This window comes from Podarcis vaucheri (genome assembly GCF_965113315.1).
Source record: "Podarcis vaucheri genome assembly, chromosome: 1".
NCBI classification, from domain to species: Eukaryota; Metazoa; Chordata; class Lepidosauria; order Squamata; family Lacertidae; genus Podarcis; species Podarcis vaucheri.
The window spans coordinates 106,193,017-106,208,947 of record NC_138759.1 but is presented as its reverse complement, the minus strand read 5'-3'; the positions used below and the strand labels follow the sequence as shown (position 1 = coordinate 106,208,947).

The 15,931-nt window shown below is 42.3% G+C and overlaps 1 protein-coding gene across 2 annotated transcripts in view; it reads right to left on the bottom strand.

Annotated features, from left to right (window-relative positions):
• The window catches only part of RIF1 (replication timing regulatory factor 1), a 34,228-nt gene extending 21,476 nt beyond the window's left edge, over positions 1-12,752 (bottom strand). For both annotated transcript variants that reach the window (XM_082196947.1, XM_082196948.1), the window contains exons 1-13: positions 12,504-12,752; positions 7,362-7,440; positions 6,339-6,435; positions 5,694-5,824; positions 5,515-5,609; positions 4,722-4,911; positions 4,087-4,179; positions 3,856-3,994; positions 1,975-2,126; positions 1,122-1,236; positions 456-626; positions 223-333; positions 9-71 (exon numbers count right to left, since the gene is read on the bottom strand). In XM_082196947.1, the coding sequence (XP_082053073.1) occupies positions 9-71; positions 223-333; positions 456-626; positions 1,122-1,236; positions 1,975-2,126; positions 3,856-3,994; positions 4,087-4,179; positions 4,722-4,911; positions 5,515-5,609; positions 5,694-5,824; positions 6,339-6,435; positions 7,362-7,440; positions 12,504-12,628 (1,561 nt within the window). In that variant the 5' untranslated portion in view covers positions 12,629-12,752. The remainder of the gene's footprint in view (positions 1-8; positions 72-222; positions 334-455; positions 627-1,121; positions 1,237-1,974; positions 2,127-3,855; positions 3,995-4,086; positions 4,180-4,721; positions 4,912-5,514; positions 5,610-5,693; positions 5,825-6,338; positions 6,436-7,361; positions 7,441-12,503) is intronic.
• Between the last annotated feature and the right edge of the window lie 3,179 nt (positions 12,753-15,931).

Below are 15,931 nucleotides of genomic sequence, written 5' to 3'. Positions count from 1 at the left end.
CAACTTACCTGATTCAATTGCCCCTTTCACAAAACGAATCATTGCCTTCCATATAGCACTTAGACTAGTATCTGCAAGACAGAGAATGAATTAAGGGCAAATTAATAACCCAATGAAGAGCTAGATAAATCAAGTTTTGACTACTGCCCATTTAGAAGAATCCTTTCTATCAACTTGCATAGCACGAAGCAATATTCTTAGGGGGGGGGGAAATAATCTTACCAGAAGCATCTTTTCCAACTGCAATGAAGCCAACCTGAACTGCATTTATGAATGTGCTGGCATGCTTACAGAAGAACGAAGGACTGGTGATTACTGAGTGCTGAAGAGGTTCTAAGTGGGAAGAGAAAGCACAAGTTCTATCATTCTTATCAATTGTCAGAGCAGCTAGCAGCGTAGACTTGTGTTGTGGTATTATAAGCTGCTTGAACTTTCCAAAAAATGTATAACATTACCTAAACTAAGTGCAATGTTGTTTTCTTTGGAAAACGTCAAAACTTCTGGTCCCATGAAAAAGTGAAGTAGCATTTCGATTCCTAGAAGTTGAATTGATGGAATGGCTGTAACTCCTGTACTAGAACTCAGGCTCATCCTTTGATTTGCAGGGGTTCCGTTGGGGAAAGCACCTAAATAAAACCAGTAGTACATTACTTCAACCACAGAAACTTTTATATACACGAAAAAACACAAAAATGATAGATAAACAAATGATTTTGGGGGGAGGGGAGATCAAAAGACTTAACCATGGCTTCTATTTCAAAAAACAGGCTCAGACTATGCTGCTAATCTCAAAGCTTTACATGTAGTCTGAATATTTGTTTTAGAGAAGTAATTGCAAGAGCTCTTAAAGACTGTAGCCACAGAATCTTATAGTTTAATACACTGGAGATATGATTCAGATGCAACAAATGTGCAAAAAAGACAAATTCTTAAGTACACATACTGAAGAACCTTTCCATATGAGGCTGTACAAACTGAAATATATCCATTACAACAGGGTAGGTGGTGCTAAGGATAAGTCCATGCATATGTAACCCCATGATATAAAACACAGTATTTGAATTTTTAGATTTCAGATTTGTTGCATCTGAATCATAGTCAGAAAGAGATTTCCCTCCTACCTGATTTGTGTGCAGAACCTGGTGTTAGTAAACTCTGGTTAATAGCTAACCGTGATGAATTTCCTTGTAGAACGGAATCTAAGCTTAAAGTGCTCTGAATCAATGGCACACAAACCTAAAAGGGGAAAAAACACCATGAGGCACAAACAGAAGCAACTTAACAGGTTGGGGCTAAACTGCCCAAACAAACAACAGACTTCCATGTAGGAATCTACTAAAGTCTTTATCTAGCACATGAATGAAAATAAGGTTTTAATAGACTTCAGCTGTACTTGTAGTTCCATGATTGTAGTAAGTGTGCTTAAGGCTCCATAGTCTCGACAGTAAGAGGCAACAGTGATGCATTTGGGCACTAATATTAAATGCCACCCACAAACTAGTTCAGCCAGCTCAATTGAACTAAAATCAGCATAAATCCAAATACTCTGGTTTAATGGTTTCTGCAGATCAGCTTTAATCACATATTTATTACATTTATATCCCACCTTTTCTCCAAGTAGTTCAAGGTTTACATGGCCATACTTCTTTCTGTTTTAGCCTCACAACCACCCTGTGAGGAAGGTTAGGCTGAGACACAGTAACTGGCCCAAGATCATCCTGTGAAATTCATGACTGAATTGAGAGTTGAACTTTGGTCTCCTAGGTCTTATCTGTTCCTATCAACTACTAGACATATCATAACTATAAATTCTCCATTATGCAGGTAAGGGTGGTATTCAATACTAGTCCTAATCAGACTAGACCCAATGAAGTTAATGCACAAGTCAAATAAGAGAAAACAAAGCTAAGAACTTTTTGGGAAATCTGCTTTAACTAGTGTTAATATTAGCGTTAATATAAAAGATGAGATTACCTGCTCAAAGTGGGCTGGGAGATGAGGTCCCAACCTCATCAGTAAATACCACCAGACCTCTAGCTTTGTCAGTGCCAGAGCTTCTGTTCTCACGTGAATGGAACTCAGTGGTTGCATTAGCAATTTCAGCCTTTTTGCACTGCACAAGATTTCTTGGGGGAAGAAAATGAAACTTGGTTTTGTTACATGTGATTTAAAGTTAAAATCAGTTTTCAAACTCAGAAGAGGAATTGTGGCTTCAACTTCAGGTGAACTTTTTTTTCAAGACCACAACAACTTGATTATTACTTGTTTACTTATTTGTGAAATCAGAGATGCAATACAGAGGTCCGAACCTACTCACCTTTTCCAAAGTATCCAAAATCTTTGGAAGTATTTGATGGGTTTAAAAAAAATTTTTTTTTTTACTTATAGTCATTTCTGGATCCCTTCATTAAAAATGCAGACGAGTAGATATTTGCCAGCACACTTTTAAACTATACTGTGGTACCTTGAGTTACGAACTTAATTCATTCCAGAGGTCTGTTTGTAACCCAAAACCATTCTTAACATTAGCGTGCTTTCGCTAATGGCGCCTCCCACTGCTGCCGCACCGCCAGCGCTCAACTTCCACTTGCATCCCAGGACAACGTTTGCAACTAGGGGTATCTACTTCCGGGTCAATGGAGCTCGTAACTCGAGGCACTTGTAAGGTAGATGGTATGTAACACAAGGTTCCACTGTATAATAATTCTATAACACAGGGCTCCAGTTCATAGGAAAGACAGCAGGAATCTCCCTTTCAGATCTTTCCCTAATATATGGATAGCATTTGTGTGGGTCTGGCACAAGGCTCAAACCATGCAGAGAGAAACACCTGTAAAAGGGATGTGGCAGCTCTTGTACCCAAGGAAGTGGCTATGTGGACACTTTTTCCATTCCAAACATTCCTAAGAATTCACATGTATTGTGTAGCAACTTACCGTATTTTTTGCACCATAACACTCACTTTTTTCCTCCTAGAAAGTAAGGGGAAATGTCTGTGCGTGTTATGGAGGAAATGCCTACGGGTGGCATGCCTACGGATTTTCCTTCTCTAAAAACTACGTGCGTGTTATGGTCGGGTGCGTGTTATAGAGCGAAAAATACGGTAATTCAGCCAGACTGGTAGAGCATAAGACTCTTAATCTTGGGGTCGTAGGTTTGAGCCCCACCTTGGGTAAAAGATTCCTGCAATACAGAGGGTTGGACTAGATGACTCTCATGGTCCCTTCCAACTCTACAATTCCATGATTCTAACTCCTGCTTTTATTTATGCATGTGAAGGTAACCTTTGGTCCCTTTTCACCAAAAAAAGCAAAAGTCTACCTGTTGGAACGCCCTCCCACCAGATGTCAAAGAGAACAACAACTACCAGACTTTTAGAAGACATCTGAAGGCAGCCCTGTTTAGGGAAGCTTTTAATGTTTGATGTATCACAGTATTTTAATATTCTTTTGGAAGCCGCCCAGAGTGGCTGGGGAAACCCAGCCAGATGGGTGGGGTATAAATAATAAATTATTATTATTATTATTATTAGGCTGTGTTTGTTATTGATGCAGCAAGATATGTATAGCATATTCAAAAGGGCCAGACGTCACTCTCACATGCATAGAGACTAACTAGTGATATGATGGGTGCCCTGAGTGCAGCATTTAACAACTCCCCCACTGTTTTCACTTGCACACACAAGTTGCTACTAAGTTGAAACAGAGATCTCAACCATTAGAATTCATTCAACTGCAATCAACAGAACTTGCTCCCAAACAGGAAGTATATCACATGAGTGCGCACAATTATTTTCTTTTTTCTACTTCAGCATGCTAATGAAATAAATCAAAATTGCTTAGTATTTTAGTCTACCTGGATTTAGAGCAAAGTTATCAATCAGACTCTTCCATGCAATGAAAGCTATTTTCTTTACCACCGGTGACCCACTACGAAATCCTAGTTCTTCTAATTGCAGCAATGAATTGATAAAGCTTCCGCTACGATGAAGCGCCTGGAAGAGTAAATATTGTTTTATGCAGTTAATGTATCCATATCATCAGCACCTACAGTAGCTGAAACAAGAGAAATCAATGTCCAACTTACTTTGCCAAGCAGCTTAACAAACAGAGGCCAAAGTTTCAAAACATACGTTTCATTTTTTGATGCAAATAGTTTTTGGAGTTCTGGGATTATTTTCTGCAAGAATACAAACAACATTATTTATAAAAATAACCCAACACTAAATTAGTTTGTATGATTCCTCCCTCCATCTCCCCCCCCCCCCACTGACCCCACTTGATGCGGCAGTGACTAACTATGGAAGAGATTTTGGGGTTGTGGTGGCTATAAAAACGTCAACTGTGTGTGCACCAGCGGTGAAAGAGCAAATTCTGTACTAGGGATGAATAGAAAAGGGATTGAAAATAAAGTGGAAGGTAGGTCTACTGACAGCTATTAACCAAAACAGCCAATCTTCAGAGGCGCAATGACACTGAATACTTGCTGGAGGGCGTGGGAGTGATGAGGGAGAGGTCTATCACCTTCATGCCCTGAAGATGGTAGTATTTCATATGGAAGTATGACATCATAAAATATAATTGCAAGTATATATGCAAAACTAGGAGTAGGGAGTCATATGAAGTGATCATTAGAGTGGACAGGGCCCTTAAGCACATATGTGGAATTCTTAAAAAACCAAAAACCCATCCTTTAAAAAATAACATGTTGGCCTTTCTTACCGTAGTCATAAGTTCTTCAGTGACTGCTGCCACCTCCTGCTGCTTCTGAAGTAAAAGTGGCACTCCCATCTCCAATGCAGTAGCACCTCTTAACTGCACTTTATGAGCAGAGTGGACAACCAAAGGGATGATCAGCTTCGCCCACTTTACAGCCTGTTCTTCCATGTGGGATGGAGCCTGTTCTATGAGCCTAAGTTCAGATATATTTGTCAGTATGACCAAGGTTTGTAAGAAATATTGTGTAGTTAACAATGACTGGTCTTCTTCACCAGTGTCTATCACACTGTGTTCTGAGTAACTGGAGAGTGTCTCAAAAGGCTTCTCAAGGAGAAGATCAGTAACAGTAAGAAAAGACAGTCTGGCCACCACTACAAATCTTCCCTGTAGTGCACTGTCATTGATGCACTCTAAGGTGCACCCTCATTTCACATGCAGGAATATGCAGGCGGCCTGTATGGGGATTGAACCTGCAAACTTGGCAGTAGCAGTGATACGCTCTAACCAACTGAGCTAATTCTAGGGTTTCCTAGAAAGTTGGGAAGCAGAGGCAGCAAAGAGCAAACTATACAATAGAGAAATACCAACATTTACAATATTACAACAGCAAATGGTATTCACCATCTACAACAATGACTTAATATAATAGCCCTCGTGACTTGAGAAATAACCACCAGAGTGAAAGCTGTTTTCTAAACATGTACCCTGATTTTTTATGTGACCAAGATGTTACTGAAGTGTTTTTTCTTCCTCACTTCTAACACACTTGCTCAACAATTTAACACCTGATACATACCGTATAATAACATTTAATGCTTCATATTCAACCACCATGGAATGCAAGTCTCCTTTATTCAGCACTGTTTCTAACATACCAATAATACTGGGTACCTGAAACACAAATGAGATGTGGGTGACTGAACATGTTAGTTTAACAAAATGTTATTTGTAGGAGATGGGACAGAGAACACTCACCAGCTTTCCAACAGTATCAGAAGGAAAGGACTGCTTAGAGATCACCCAAAGTGCTCTAGTGCGAGTGTTTTTGTCCACAGCCTTTATAGCAACACTGTTCACTATTGACAGCAACTCCTGTATTTCTGATTCTGTAGAAAAAGGTAAATGGCATTTTTCAGTGTGGTAAAACATGGGGGAAACTTGAAAATGATACAATGGTCGTGAATCTGTTTATGCCTAGTATCACAAACTCAGCAGGGAAGGAACTAATGCAGTCCTCACTCATTCTAAGGCACTGCTGCTTTTGTGTTCTGAAACAGGACAGACACACATGACGATGATATAAAAGGGGTAACAGATTCTAATATTGGCAGACCCAGAACAAGGCACTGAAGAATGCTGAAACCAGAAGCTGTGTCTTCTTGCCAGACTCAGGTCGCAAAAAACTGGGCCAGAGTTACAGTCATTGAAACTTGTAGCAATTCAGTCACATTGTAACACCAGGCCAGAGAGCTAAATAACATGATATGAATAGTAGTACGTACAGTACAATACCACATATATTTTATTCTATTGATATTTATGATACTGCTGGCAGTCCATCTGTAAAAAGCAGATTTGGATTATTTATTAATTTTTGAAACAGAATAAAAAATTGTTTACCACATAGCAAAGCAGCAGTCTTTGGGTTAAACACACAGAATCCTAAGGCTTGCAAAGCTGCACTGCTCAATTCTGAATTTTCAGTAGGAATATATGTCTACAAAAAGAAGGAATAAAGTTTTAACTCATGTTGACAACACTTATTGACAAATAATTGCAATGGTTCAGAATTTTTAAATTGTGTCAATAAAAAGCAAAGCAGCTACTATTTTTGGTTGCTTTAAAAAATATAGTATATGCTACACCCTCAGATACAAAAGCTAGTTTATTGGCTAACTGCTTCTCCATTCTGAGCCCCAGAGTCCAGCTACATTAGACTCCAACAGTTTCCCTTCTACCATGAAGGGCCCTATCTCTTGTGCCACAACCTAACCTGATCCATGTGAACAGCAGCTTCCAAAGCTGATCTTAACATACAGGATCTCCAAATCTTAGCATTCCATAATACCACGTAAAAAGCTGCTCCTTGCCTCTTTCCTTCTCTCTCATGGATGTATAGTTTCAGAAGCCATTTCTAACATGGCTGGTGAGTTGCTGAGGCAACTCCCACTAAACGATAGAGGTCTACTTCTGACAAGGGCCTATGAACAAAAACGCCAACAGTTTACCAGGATGGATCTCTTAGCTTTGCTTAAATAGAAGAAAAACAGGACCAGCTGAATTCAACTTTGACATTTAGTTTCAGCCATGGACAAGGGTTGTGCATGCCTGTCAGCTGACAAACCTCACCACCACCACCTGCTGCTGATCTGGAGGTTTTGCCAGGGCTGCCCACATGTCAACTGCTAGTCCTACCAAGTTTACTGCACATGAAGTGTAAAAAGAAATGTCTATGACAAACCTAGTTTGGTAAGGAAAAGTAGTAGTCATTACCACTGGGGAGTAGCAACTACCAGGTTGGAGTGTGGGGGAGAATGTTAATAGCAGAAAGGGAAAGGCAAGGGCTCAGTATCCTTTATACATGGAATGGGATACTTATTAAAAAGAGGATTTACTAAAAACCATACAATTTTAAATACACACCTTAAATATCTTGTAGAGCTGAGGGAAGAGTTTCCCAACTTCAGATGCAAATTCTTTTCCCTCTTCACCAGTCAGGCGACTTAAATGTAGAAAAACACAACAGGTTTTCTGTTACACAGCCCAACATAGACAAAAAAGCACATTTTGGCAATTACCTAAATTAAAAAGCTAAAGGCACATCTTCTGTATATATCATTTTCAAAAGCAACAGGCTTTTGCACAGAGTAAACTATGCTTGGCAAGTAAAGATACTATTGAAAACAACACAATGTCAAGGGAGTTGGCTATTACTGTTAAATTTTGGCTCAGTAATACTGCAGCACCATAACTGACAAAGCAATTTGTGCTTTTCCCTACCTCCCCATATTAATAGCCACTGCAATGCTCTTTCCAGCATCCCTCCACACTCCAGCACCACCCAAAGAAACAGAACCCAGGAAAGGGGTATGCAGATAAATGATTGAAGGCTTCTTCAGTTCTTTAAAAAGCATTATAAAAGTAAGGAAATGAAAGTTATAGTGTAATACAACAAATTCTACTCATTTCACTATTGCATGTACATAATCAAATATTTAAAAACAAAAATAAAATGTTTAAAACACACAGTGTTTGAAGACTTGATTAACAAAAAACAGTAAGGATACAACTTACATGGATTTTACTTATGCAATCACAGCTTTATGTGCTTGACCCCCAAAAATAAAAGGCATGTGAGCAACTGTTGGAAGGGGCCATCTGAGATCTTGTGGGAGCCTCCAAAGCAGAGCCCAGAAAGCAAGTTGGAGACCTTAAGAAGCTCTTTCCTCTTTCCTTCACTTTGCATACTGGGTTCTAGGAAGATCTTGCACAGGCTCTGGAGGGCTTTGAGAGCTCTTACACTCGATCAGAAAGGCAAGACATGGGGACATGGGGTCATTATAACTATGAGTTTTTGATTTTATACACTACCCCCTGGAACAGTACCTTTGCACAATGCCATTACAGTATTAAGAAAAGCAAGTCTAACCACCAATTAATGTGGTGAATGTCATGTTCATTAACTCCCTGATATGAAGTAAACTTGCATGGGAGCAAGGAGAATTTCATTCTGCCATTTGAAAACTACTAATCTTAATCTACAGATTTCTCAACTGTTTCAAAAAACAGAGAAATGTCTTGTCACCGGTGACACAGTCTGGTAGTAAGAGCATTCTCAGAAAAATGCCAATACAACCTTAGGAACACGAGCAGCAAATTGACTCACTTTACAAAAACTTGCATGGAGCCAATGCATAGATCTTAAACACAGTGAATGTCACTATGTTACTAAGTACAGCTCCTGCCAACCTAGCAGTTCGAAAGCATGCCAGTGCAAGTAGATAAATAGGTACTGCTGTGGCAAGAAGGTATACGTCGTTTCCATGTACTCTGGCTTACGTCACGGTGTTCCATTGCACCAGAAGCGGTTTAGTTATGCTGGTCACATAACCTAGAAAGCTAGCTGTGGACAAACACCAGCTTCCTTGGCCTGAAAGCGAGATGAGCGCCGCAACCCCATAGTTGCCTTTGACTGGACAACCAACCGTCTAGGGTTCCTTTACCTTTTTTACCTTTTACTAAGTATCACATAATGGCATGAATCCTAAATTGCTCCTCTGTTCATGCAAGTGATGGAATTGGCTTCAAGTTGCAAGAAAGAAAATTTCAACTAAACATCAGGAAGAACTTTCTGGTGATAAGAGCTGTTCGACAGTGGAACAGGCTCCCTCAGAAGGTGGTGGACTCTCCATCATATGTTTAAAGCAGAGAGTGGATAGCCATCTGTCACAGATGCCATGGTTGAGATGGAGGCTAGACTAGATGACTCTCGGTGTCTCTTCCATCTCTACAATTCTATGAACTTCTCCCTCAAACAGCAACCTGCACACACACACATTCCCCACCCACCAGGAATAGATTTTCAAGGGAGTGTAAGGGGAGTAATTCTGCAAACTGTCTTAGCAGGGAATCTATGATTGCATTTACAGCCACTGTGAAGATGCAGAGAACTGCAAATAATGCTGATTTGGTGGCTCAGAGGTTGAAAGTGGCACACAAGATATGCTAATCTTGACAAAGCTAATCAGAAAGCAAGCTTTGTAAATGAAAACAATATATTTAAATTCACTTCTATTGTGCATCTGTTCTTCATGCTCACCCTTTGGCACACAATAGCCAAACTCTTGCATAGATAAGACTTTACTTCCTACTTATCTAAGACTCATAGAGCCAGTGTGGTGTAGTGGTTAAGAGAGGTAGACTCATAATCTAGGGAACCGGGTTCGCATCTCCGCTCCTCCACATGCAGCTGCTGGGTGACCTTGGGCTAGTCAAACTTCTCTGAAGTCTCTCAGCCCCTCACCTCACAGAGTGTTTGTTGTGGAGGAGGAAGGGAAAGGAGAATGTTAGCCGCTCTGAGACTCCTTCCGGTAGTGATAAAGCGGGATATCAAATCCAAACTCCTCTTCTTCTCAGCTAAGATGGTAGGAGGATGTTTCCATGCACAGACTGCATGACATACTAAATGAACTTTTAAAAAATTGTTGTGACTGAACCAGGTGCCACCTCCCTACCCTATTCATCTATATTGGCTCTATTTCTTAATGTGAAGGAATTAAAAAGCATAATCAATGTTGAACTTACATTAAAACTGGCATATTTGGTTATATTTTGCTTGCCATTCTCATGCATCAGTTTCAAGGGGAGGGTGGTGGCTCAGTGATAGAGAGCACAGACTTTGCATGCAAAAGGGCCCCAGTTAAATTCTTTTCACCCCCCATGGAGTGCTAGAAGAGAGCCATGCCTGAAATCCTGAACTGCTGCTACCAGACAGTATAGATCATTGCCAGGCTGATGGTACTATAGATGGGGGAGCTAAACCCTAGAAATTAATAGTCATGGGAAAAAGAAAGTGCACCCTCTTTGAATATCAGGACATAGGAGCAATCATTTGTTCCTTAGGTCTAAAAATTGTGTAAATACAAACTCAGATGAACAACAAGGCATGGCATATGGTGTACCATGTCGTAATTCATTTAACAGAAATAAAGCCAAGATGGAGAAATCATATGTGAAAAACTAAGTACACCCTTACTGATTCCATATGAATTAAGACGCTAAGTAGCAGACAGGGGCTGCTAATCAAAATATCCTTGCTTAATTGATCACCAGCAAGTGTGCCAACCTCTATACAGTGAGGGGGGAAAGTATTTGATCCCCTGCTAAATTTGCCTGTTTGCCCTCTGACAAAGAAATGTTCAGTCCATAATTTTAATGGTAGGTTTTAGCTGTGAGAGACAGAAAAACAGCAGGAAAAACCCCAGAAACCCAGAAGACAAAAGTCAGAGATTGATGTGCATTATAATGAGTAAGAGTTCGATTTTGGTCTCCTCTGACCACAACTCTTTCACCCAGTTCTCCTCTGGGTCATTCAGATGTGTATTGGCAAACTGCAGACAGGCCTGCACATGTGCTTTCTTGAGCAAGAGGACCTTGCGGGCTCTGCAAAATATCAGTCCTTCATGGCATAGTGTTACCAACTGTTTTCATGGTGACTATGGTTCCAGCTGCCCTGAGGTCATTGACAATTTCACCCTGTGTACCTCTGGGCTGCTTCATCACCATTCTCCTGATCATTGCAACTCCACGAGATGAGAACTTGCATGGAGCCCCAGACTGAGGGAGGTTGACAGTTATTTTGTGTTTCTTCTATTTGTGAATTACTGTATTGCACCAACTGTTGTCACCTTCAAACCAAGTTGCTTGGCAACAGTCTTGTAGCCCAGTCCAGTCTTGTGCAGGTCTACAATCTTGTCCCTGACATCCTTAGACAGCTCTTTGGTCTTGGTCATGGTGGCTACTTTGGAATCTGCTGAATTGAGGGCAAATGGGCAAATTTAGCAGGGGATCGAATACTTCCCCCCCTCACTGTATGTAACTGTTTTAATTTTTTGTGTACTGTGTGGATAATAACAATTCTTATTATTTATACCCCGCCCATCTGGCTAGGTTTCCTCAACCACTCTGGGCGGCTCTCAACAGAATATTAAAAATGTGATAAGACATCAAACATTTAAAACTTTCCTAAAGCTATGCATTGCAGAACATATGTATGTTTATTCCGTCCGATGTTCAAAACTGCCCTTTGGCCTTATATCAAAGGCCTGCAAATAAAAACAAATAACAAAAAATGAATGAATGAATGTTTGAGTTATAAGTGGGTCTCAGGTCAGGAAAAGTTGAACACAGCCAAAGTAGACAACTCTGGGCTAGAGGAATTCATTGTAAGGCAGCTTCCTAGATACCTCAAGTACACATGAGTAGAATCAAGACTGCACAAAGACTTGATCTATATTTTTTTTAAAAGGAAAAACCACTCCCCCTAAGTACAGAAGCACACAGATACAGGAATCGAATTCTTAGACAACTGACACACACAGGTGCCTATGCGAAGCTCTCACATACTCCTTCCAGAGAAAAAGGAAACGTACTCCCCCCCCCCATAGCAACTCCAAACAGAGAGGTAGAAACCCACATCACACGCCCACTTCCGGAGGGGGCTCCTCTGCCTTGTAACAGTGCAGCAGGCAAACTTCCAACAGGGAAACCCTCTCTCCCCCCCCAAATCTCCCCCCCCGCGCCCCATCACCCAAGCTGAGGAAAGCCTTCCCTGTTGATTGACGGCGCGCAACCGCCGGCGCGCCCTTTTCGAAACGCTCAGGTGCGTTCTAAAGTCGTTAAAAGCCCAACCGAAATGGTTCCAAAGCACTTTAAATGTTCACGGCCTCGCAGCCCCCTGAGGAGTTTTGTTTGACGAAAAGGGAAGCAGACAGGCGGCAAAAAAAAAATAAAATACCCCACCCCCCTCGAGAGATGCCCGCCAGTGAGCGAAGAGGGTCGGAGCCCTACCTAATAAAACAACAACAAAAAAACCCCCGCTCTTTACGCAATAAGCATCTCTCATCCCTCAGGTGTGTATGTGGTGGTAACAAGTACCGGGGCTAAAGCCTGGCCGCGAGATAAGACTCGCCCCCCCCCCTCAGCCCGCCCAGGCTTTTCCCCTCTCAGAGACCCGCCTGCCCGCAAGGCCGCAGGAGGGACCCGCCGCCCTCGCCGGACACTCACTTGGTGAGGGTCAGAAGCGCGTCCGTGAGCGCCGCCGGCGCGGCTGCGGGGTCTTCCAGGGTCTCCAGCAGGGGACGGAGGCTCCCGCTCGGGCAAGGCCCCGTCGTGGAGTCAGCGCCGCTCATGGCGCCGCCGGCAGCCTCTTCCTCGCCAGCTCCTCAAGAGGGGAAAAGTGCGCTTCCCGCGCTCTTCGCCTTCTCTCGCTCTCCCGCGCGCGCGCGCTCACTCACTCACTCTCGCGCTCGCTCGCTCTCTCTCTCATTTTCTCGCGGGCTAAGATGGCGAAGCGCGGGACTTCTCTAGCCGCGTCACTGTGTTTGTGCGGAAGAAACGGAAGCTGGCCGCCCAATCACAGGGCGAGGAAGAGGCTCGGAGGAAGCCAGAGCGCCGAGCTAGTCGAGCAGGGCGCCGCGAGGTCGAACCGCCGAGTTCATCCATCGGCCAGCTTCCCTCTGAAATGCATATGCAGACTTTCTCCCTGCTTCTTCCATACTATGTGTTGGGATGTGTGAAAACGGACCGGGTGGTTTCGTTTGCAGGGCCACGCCAAGGCCTTCTCTCTCTCTCTCTCTCTCTCTCGTTGTAAATAAAAATATGCCCTTTTCCCTTATGGGGTATCCAAGAGCCCATATAGAGTCCTTACATAGGTTCCCTATTGGTAGGAGAAAATAACAGAGGCCAACCAGAGAATATTGAGAAGCAAAGCAGCTAGTAACCTTGATCTTTATTAATCTGTTGCAACAGGGTGCTCCCCTCACACGCAGGAGAGGAAGAGGACCCCCCAAAATGCCGTGCAAGGGCTTATAAAGACTTTTGAAATTCCCATTCTCTAGATCAAGACCACCGCCAGAAACATTATGCATACATCACTGAAGGGGTGTAACCTAAGACTACCCCTCAGATACATCCCACCTACATCACAGAAATTTAAATGTTGTTTTTCTCTTGTCCTTGTTTATCTCCTGTCTGGCAAGTTACTTGATTGGATTGCCTGGGGAGCCTGGCCATTCTTTTGTAGTGGTAAAATACTTATTTCCTAGGCCAGGTCACAGGCTCACACCTTATTCAAACAGACATATCCTTGAGACAGGATTTGTGAGGAAAGAGACAATGGGGAGGCTTTTCCAGGTTAACCTTGCAGAGAAAGGATTTGGTCAGTTTAGGAATCAAAATGGTTCCACGTTGGTCTTCCTGTGTTGATCTATGTATGTGTTACAACACACTCTCTCTTTCTCTCTCTCTCTCTCGGAAGAAATGGGTCTGATTATATCCCAAAGGTTGGCAATGGTTCCCCCAAATAGTACTTCCTGCAATTTTTGAGCAGAAGGGAGGGGAGGTTCTACAGAACCTCATTGCAAAAAAGAAAGAGGAAGATTTACGATACCAGTATGGTGGGATATTGGTATGGACAAATGTGCGGTATTGCCCCAATGGAGAAATTAACAAAAATGAGAATACAGAAAACTCATTTTATATAAATCGGGTCTGCTCCGTTATACCGGTCTCCCCCATCCACTTCTGTGAGTGGATGTCGTAGGTTAAAATCTCTTCCCCACCCACAATATTATTTGGTACTATCTGTAATGAACATTTTAAAAGGATTGTCCATTAACAACAAGTATACAATGCATTAATCTCTGGACCGGCCTCTCACCTTCATGTTTTTGTGCTGCTGCTTCTGAATATTTTGGGTATCCAAATTGAAATAAATTATTTTTTTATTTAAGAATCACAGAGTTGGTTCTTCTAAGCTTAGGTGCCCTGTGGAGACCACAATGGTCTGACTCAGGCAGTATACCCTAATTTTCGCTCTATAACACGCACCCGACCATAACACACACGTAGTGTTTAGAGGAGGAAAACAAGAAAAAAAATATTCTAAATGAAACAATGGATGTATGATTTTTGTGGTTCATGCTGTGGCCACAGACATGTGATCTGACAGTGAGTTTGGAGTAGCCCAATGCAAAAATCCTGAGGATCCATGTGGATCCATGCTTTGTAATCACATTTTTGCACCACTGTGGCCCCAGGAAACTGGGTGTGTGATTTTTTTGGTGCAAGCTGTAGCCATGGACATGCTATGTGATCTGATGGTGAATTTGGGGTGACCCAGTGCAAAAATCCTGAGGATCCATGTGGATCTGTGCTTTGTAACCACGTTTTAAGTGGGAAGGGAAGGAAAAGCACTCAAGGGACAAGGAGCACATGTGGGGTGTGTGGAGAAGGATGCTGCTAATAATGCAGAAGAAGGGTATAAGGGGAGAAGGCTCCTCTCTCCCACTTTGCTCCTTTAAAGCAAGGAGGCTCTGCTTTTCTCCCTCCTTCCCGCTCATCCCCGGCTTAGCAAGCTGAAAAACTTTGCTGCTATGTAGTGAGCTGAGTGGGGAGGAGAGAGGGACAGAGAGCCTGCTTGCTTTAAAGGAACCAACCAGACAGGAGCTGCTTACACAACCGGACAGGAGCCGCTTTGCTCCTTTAAAGAAGCAGGCTCTCTGTCCCTCTCTCCTCCCCACTCAGCGGCTCTTCTCCCACTTTGCTGTTTCAAAGCGAGCCACGGAGGAAGGAAGGAAGGAAGGAAGGAAGGAAGGGGAACCATGGATCCTCTGCTCACGACTGCAGCAGATTCCCCCCCCCCCCGCCACCCATAGGCATTCCCTCCATAACACGCACAGACATTTCCCCTTACTTTCTAGGAGGAAAAAAGTGAGTGTTATTGTGCAAAAAATACGGTACATACTGTTGTTTACTTGCCATCCAATACACTTCCATTTCTGATTTGGGAAGCAGTGTACACACAACATTACCCACAATATGACTTTAGCCATAATCCATAATCTTGTATCCTGTGTCTATTGTGTGAAATACTATGTTTTAATGTGGTTTTCCCCATACCAGCTCCATTAAGGTCAATGGGACATTCCCAGTTAAGAGTGTATAGGGTTTAAAGTTGGATTTAGAATTCAAGTGTAGATGTAATATGGATTTAGCTAAGATTAAAATTCAGTTTAAAACTGAATTCTAGATTTACCCAAGCTTAAAGTGGGTCAGACTTCTGCACTGCCAAGGGTAACTCAAGTGACCTTTAATTATCTTTAGTACTCATAAAGGAGCCAAAGGATCTTTCACGCCCTCAAATCATCTCTAATTGTAGTCTTGGGCATTGTATAGCAGCAGAGTCATTTGGTTGGGCTGCATAATGTTTGTTAGGCTAAGCATGCACACTTTTTTTGAAGTAAAGAGAAACATGATAGTCTTTCTATCAACTAACCTGGATATTAATTTGAGGCAGTATTTTAGAGTACAGTGGTAGCTCGGGTTACATACGCTTCAGGTTACAGATGCTTCAGGTTACAGACTCTGCTAACCCAGAAATAGTACCTCAGGTTAAGAACTTTGCTTCAGGATGAGAACAGAAATCGTGCGGC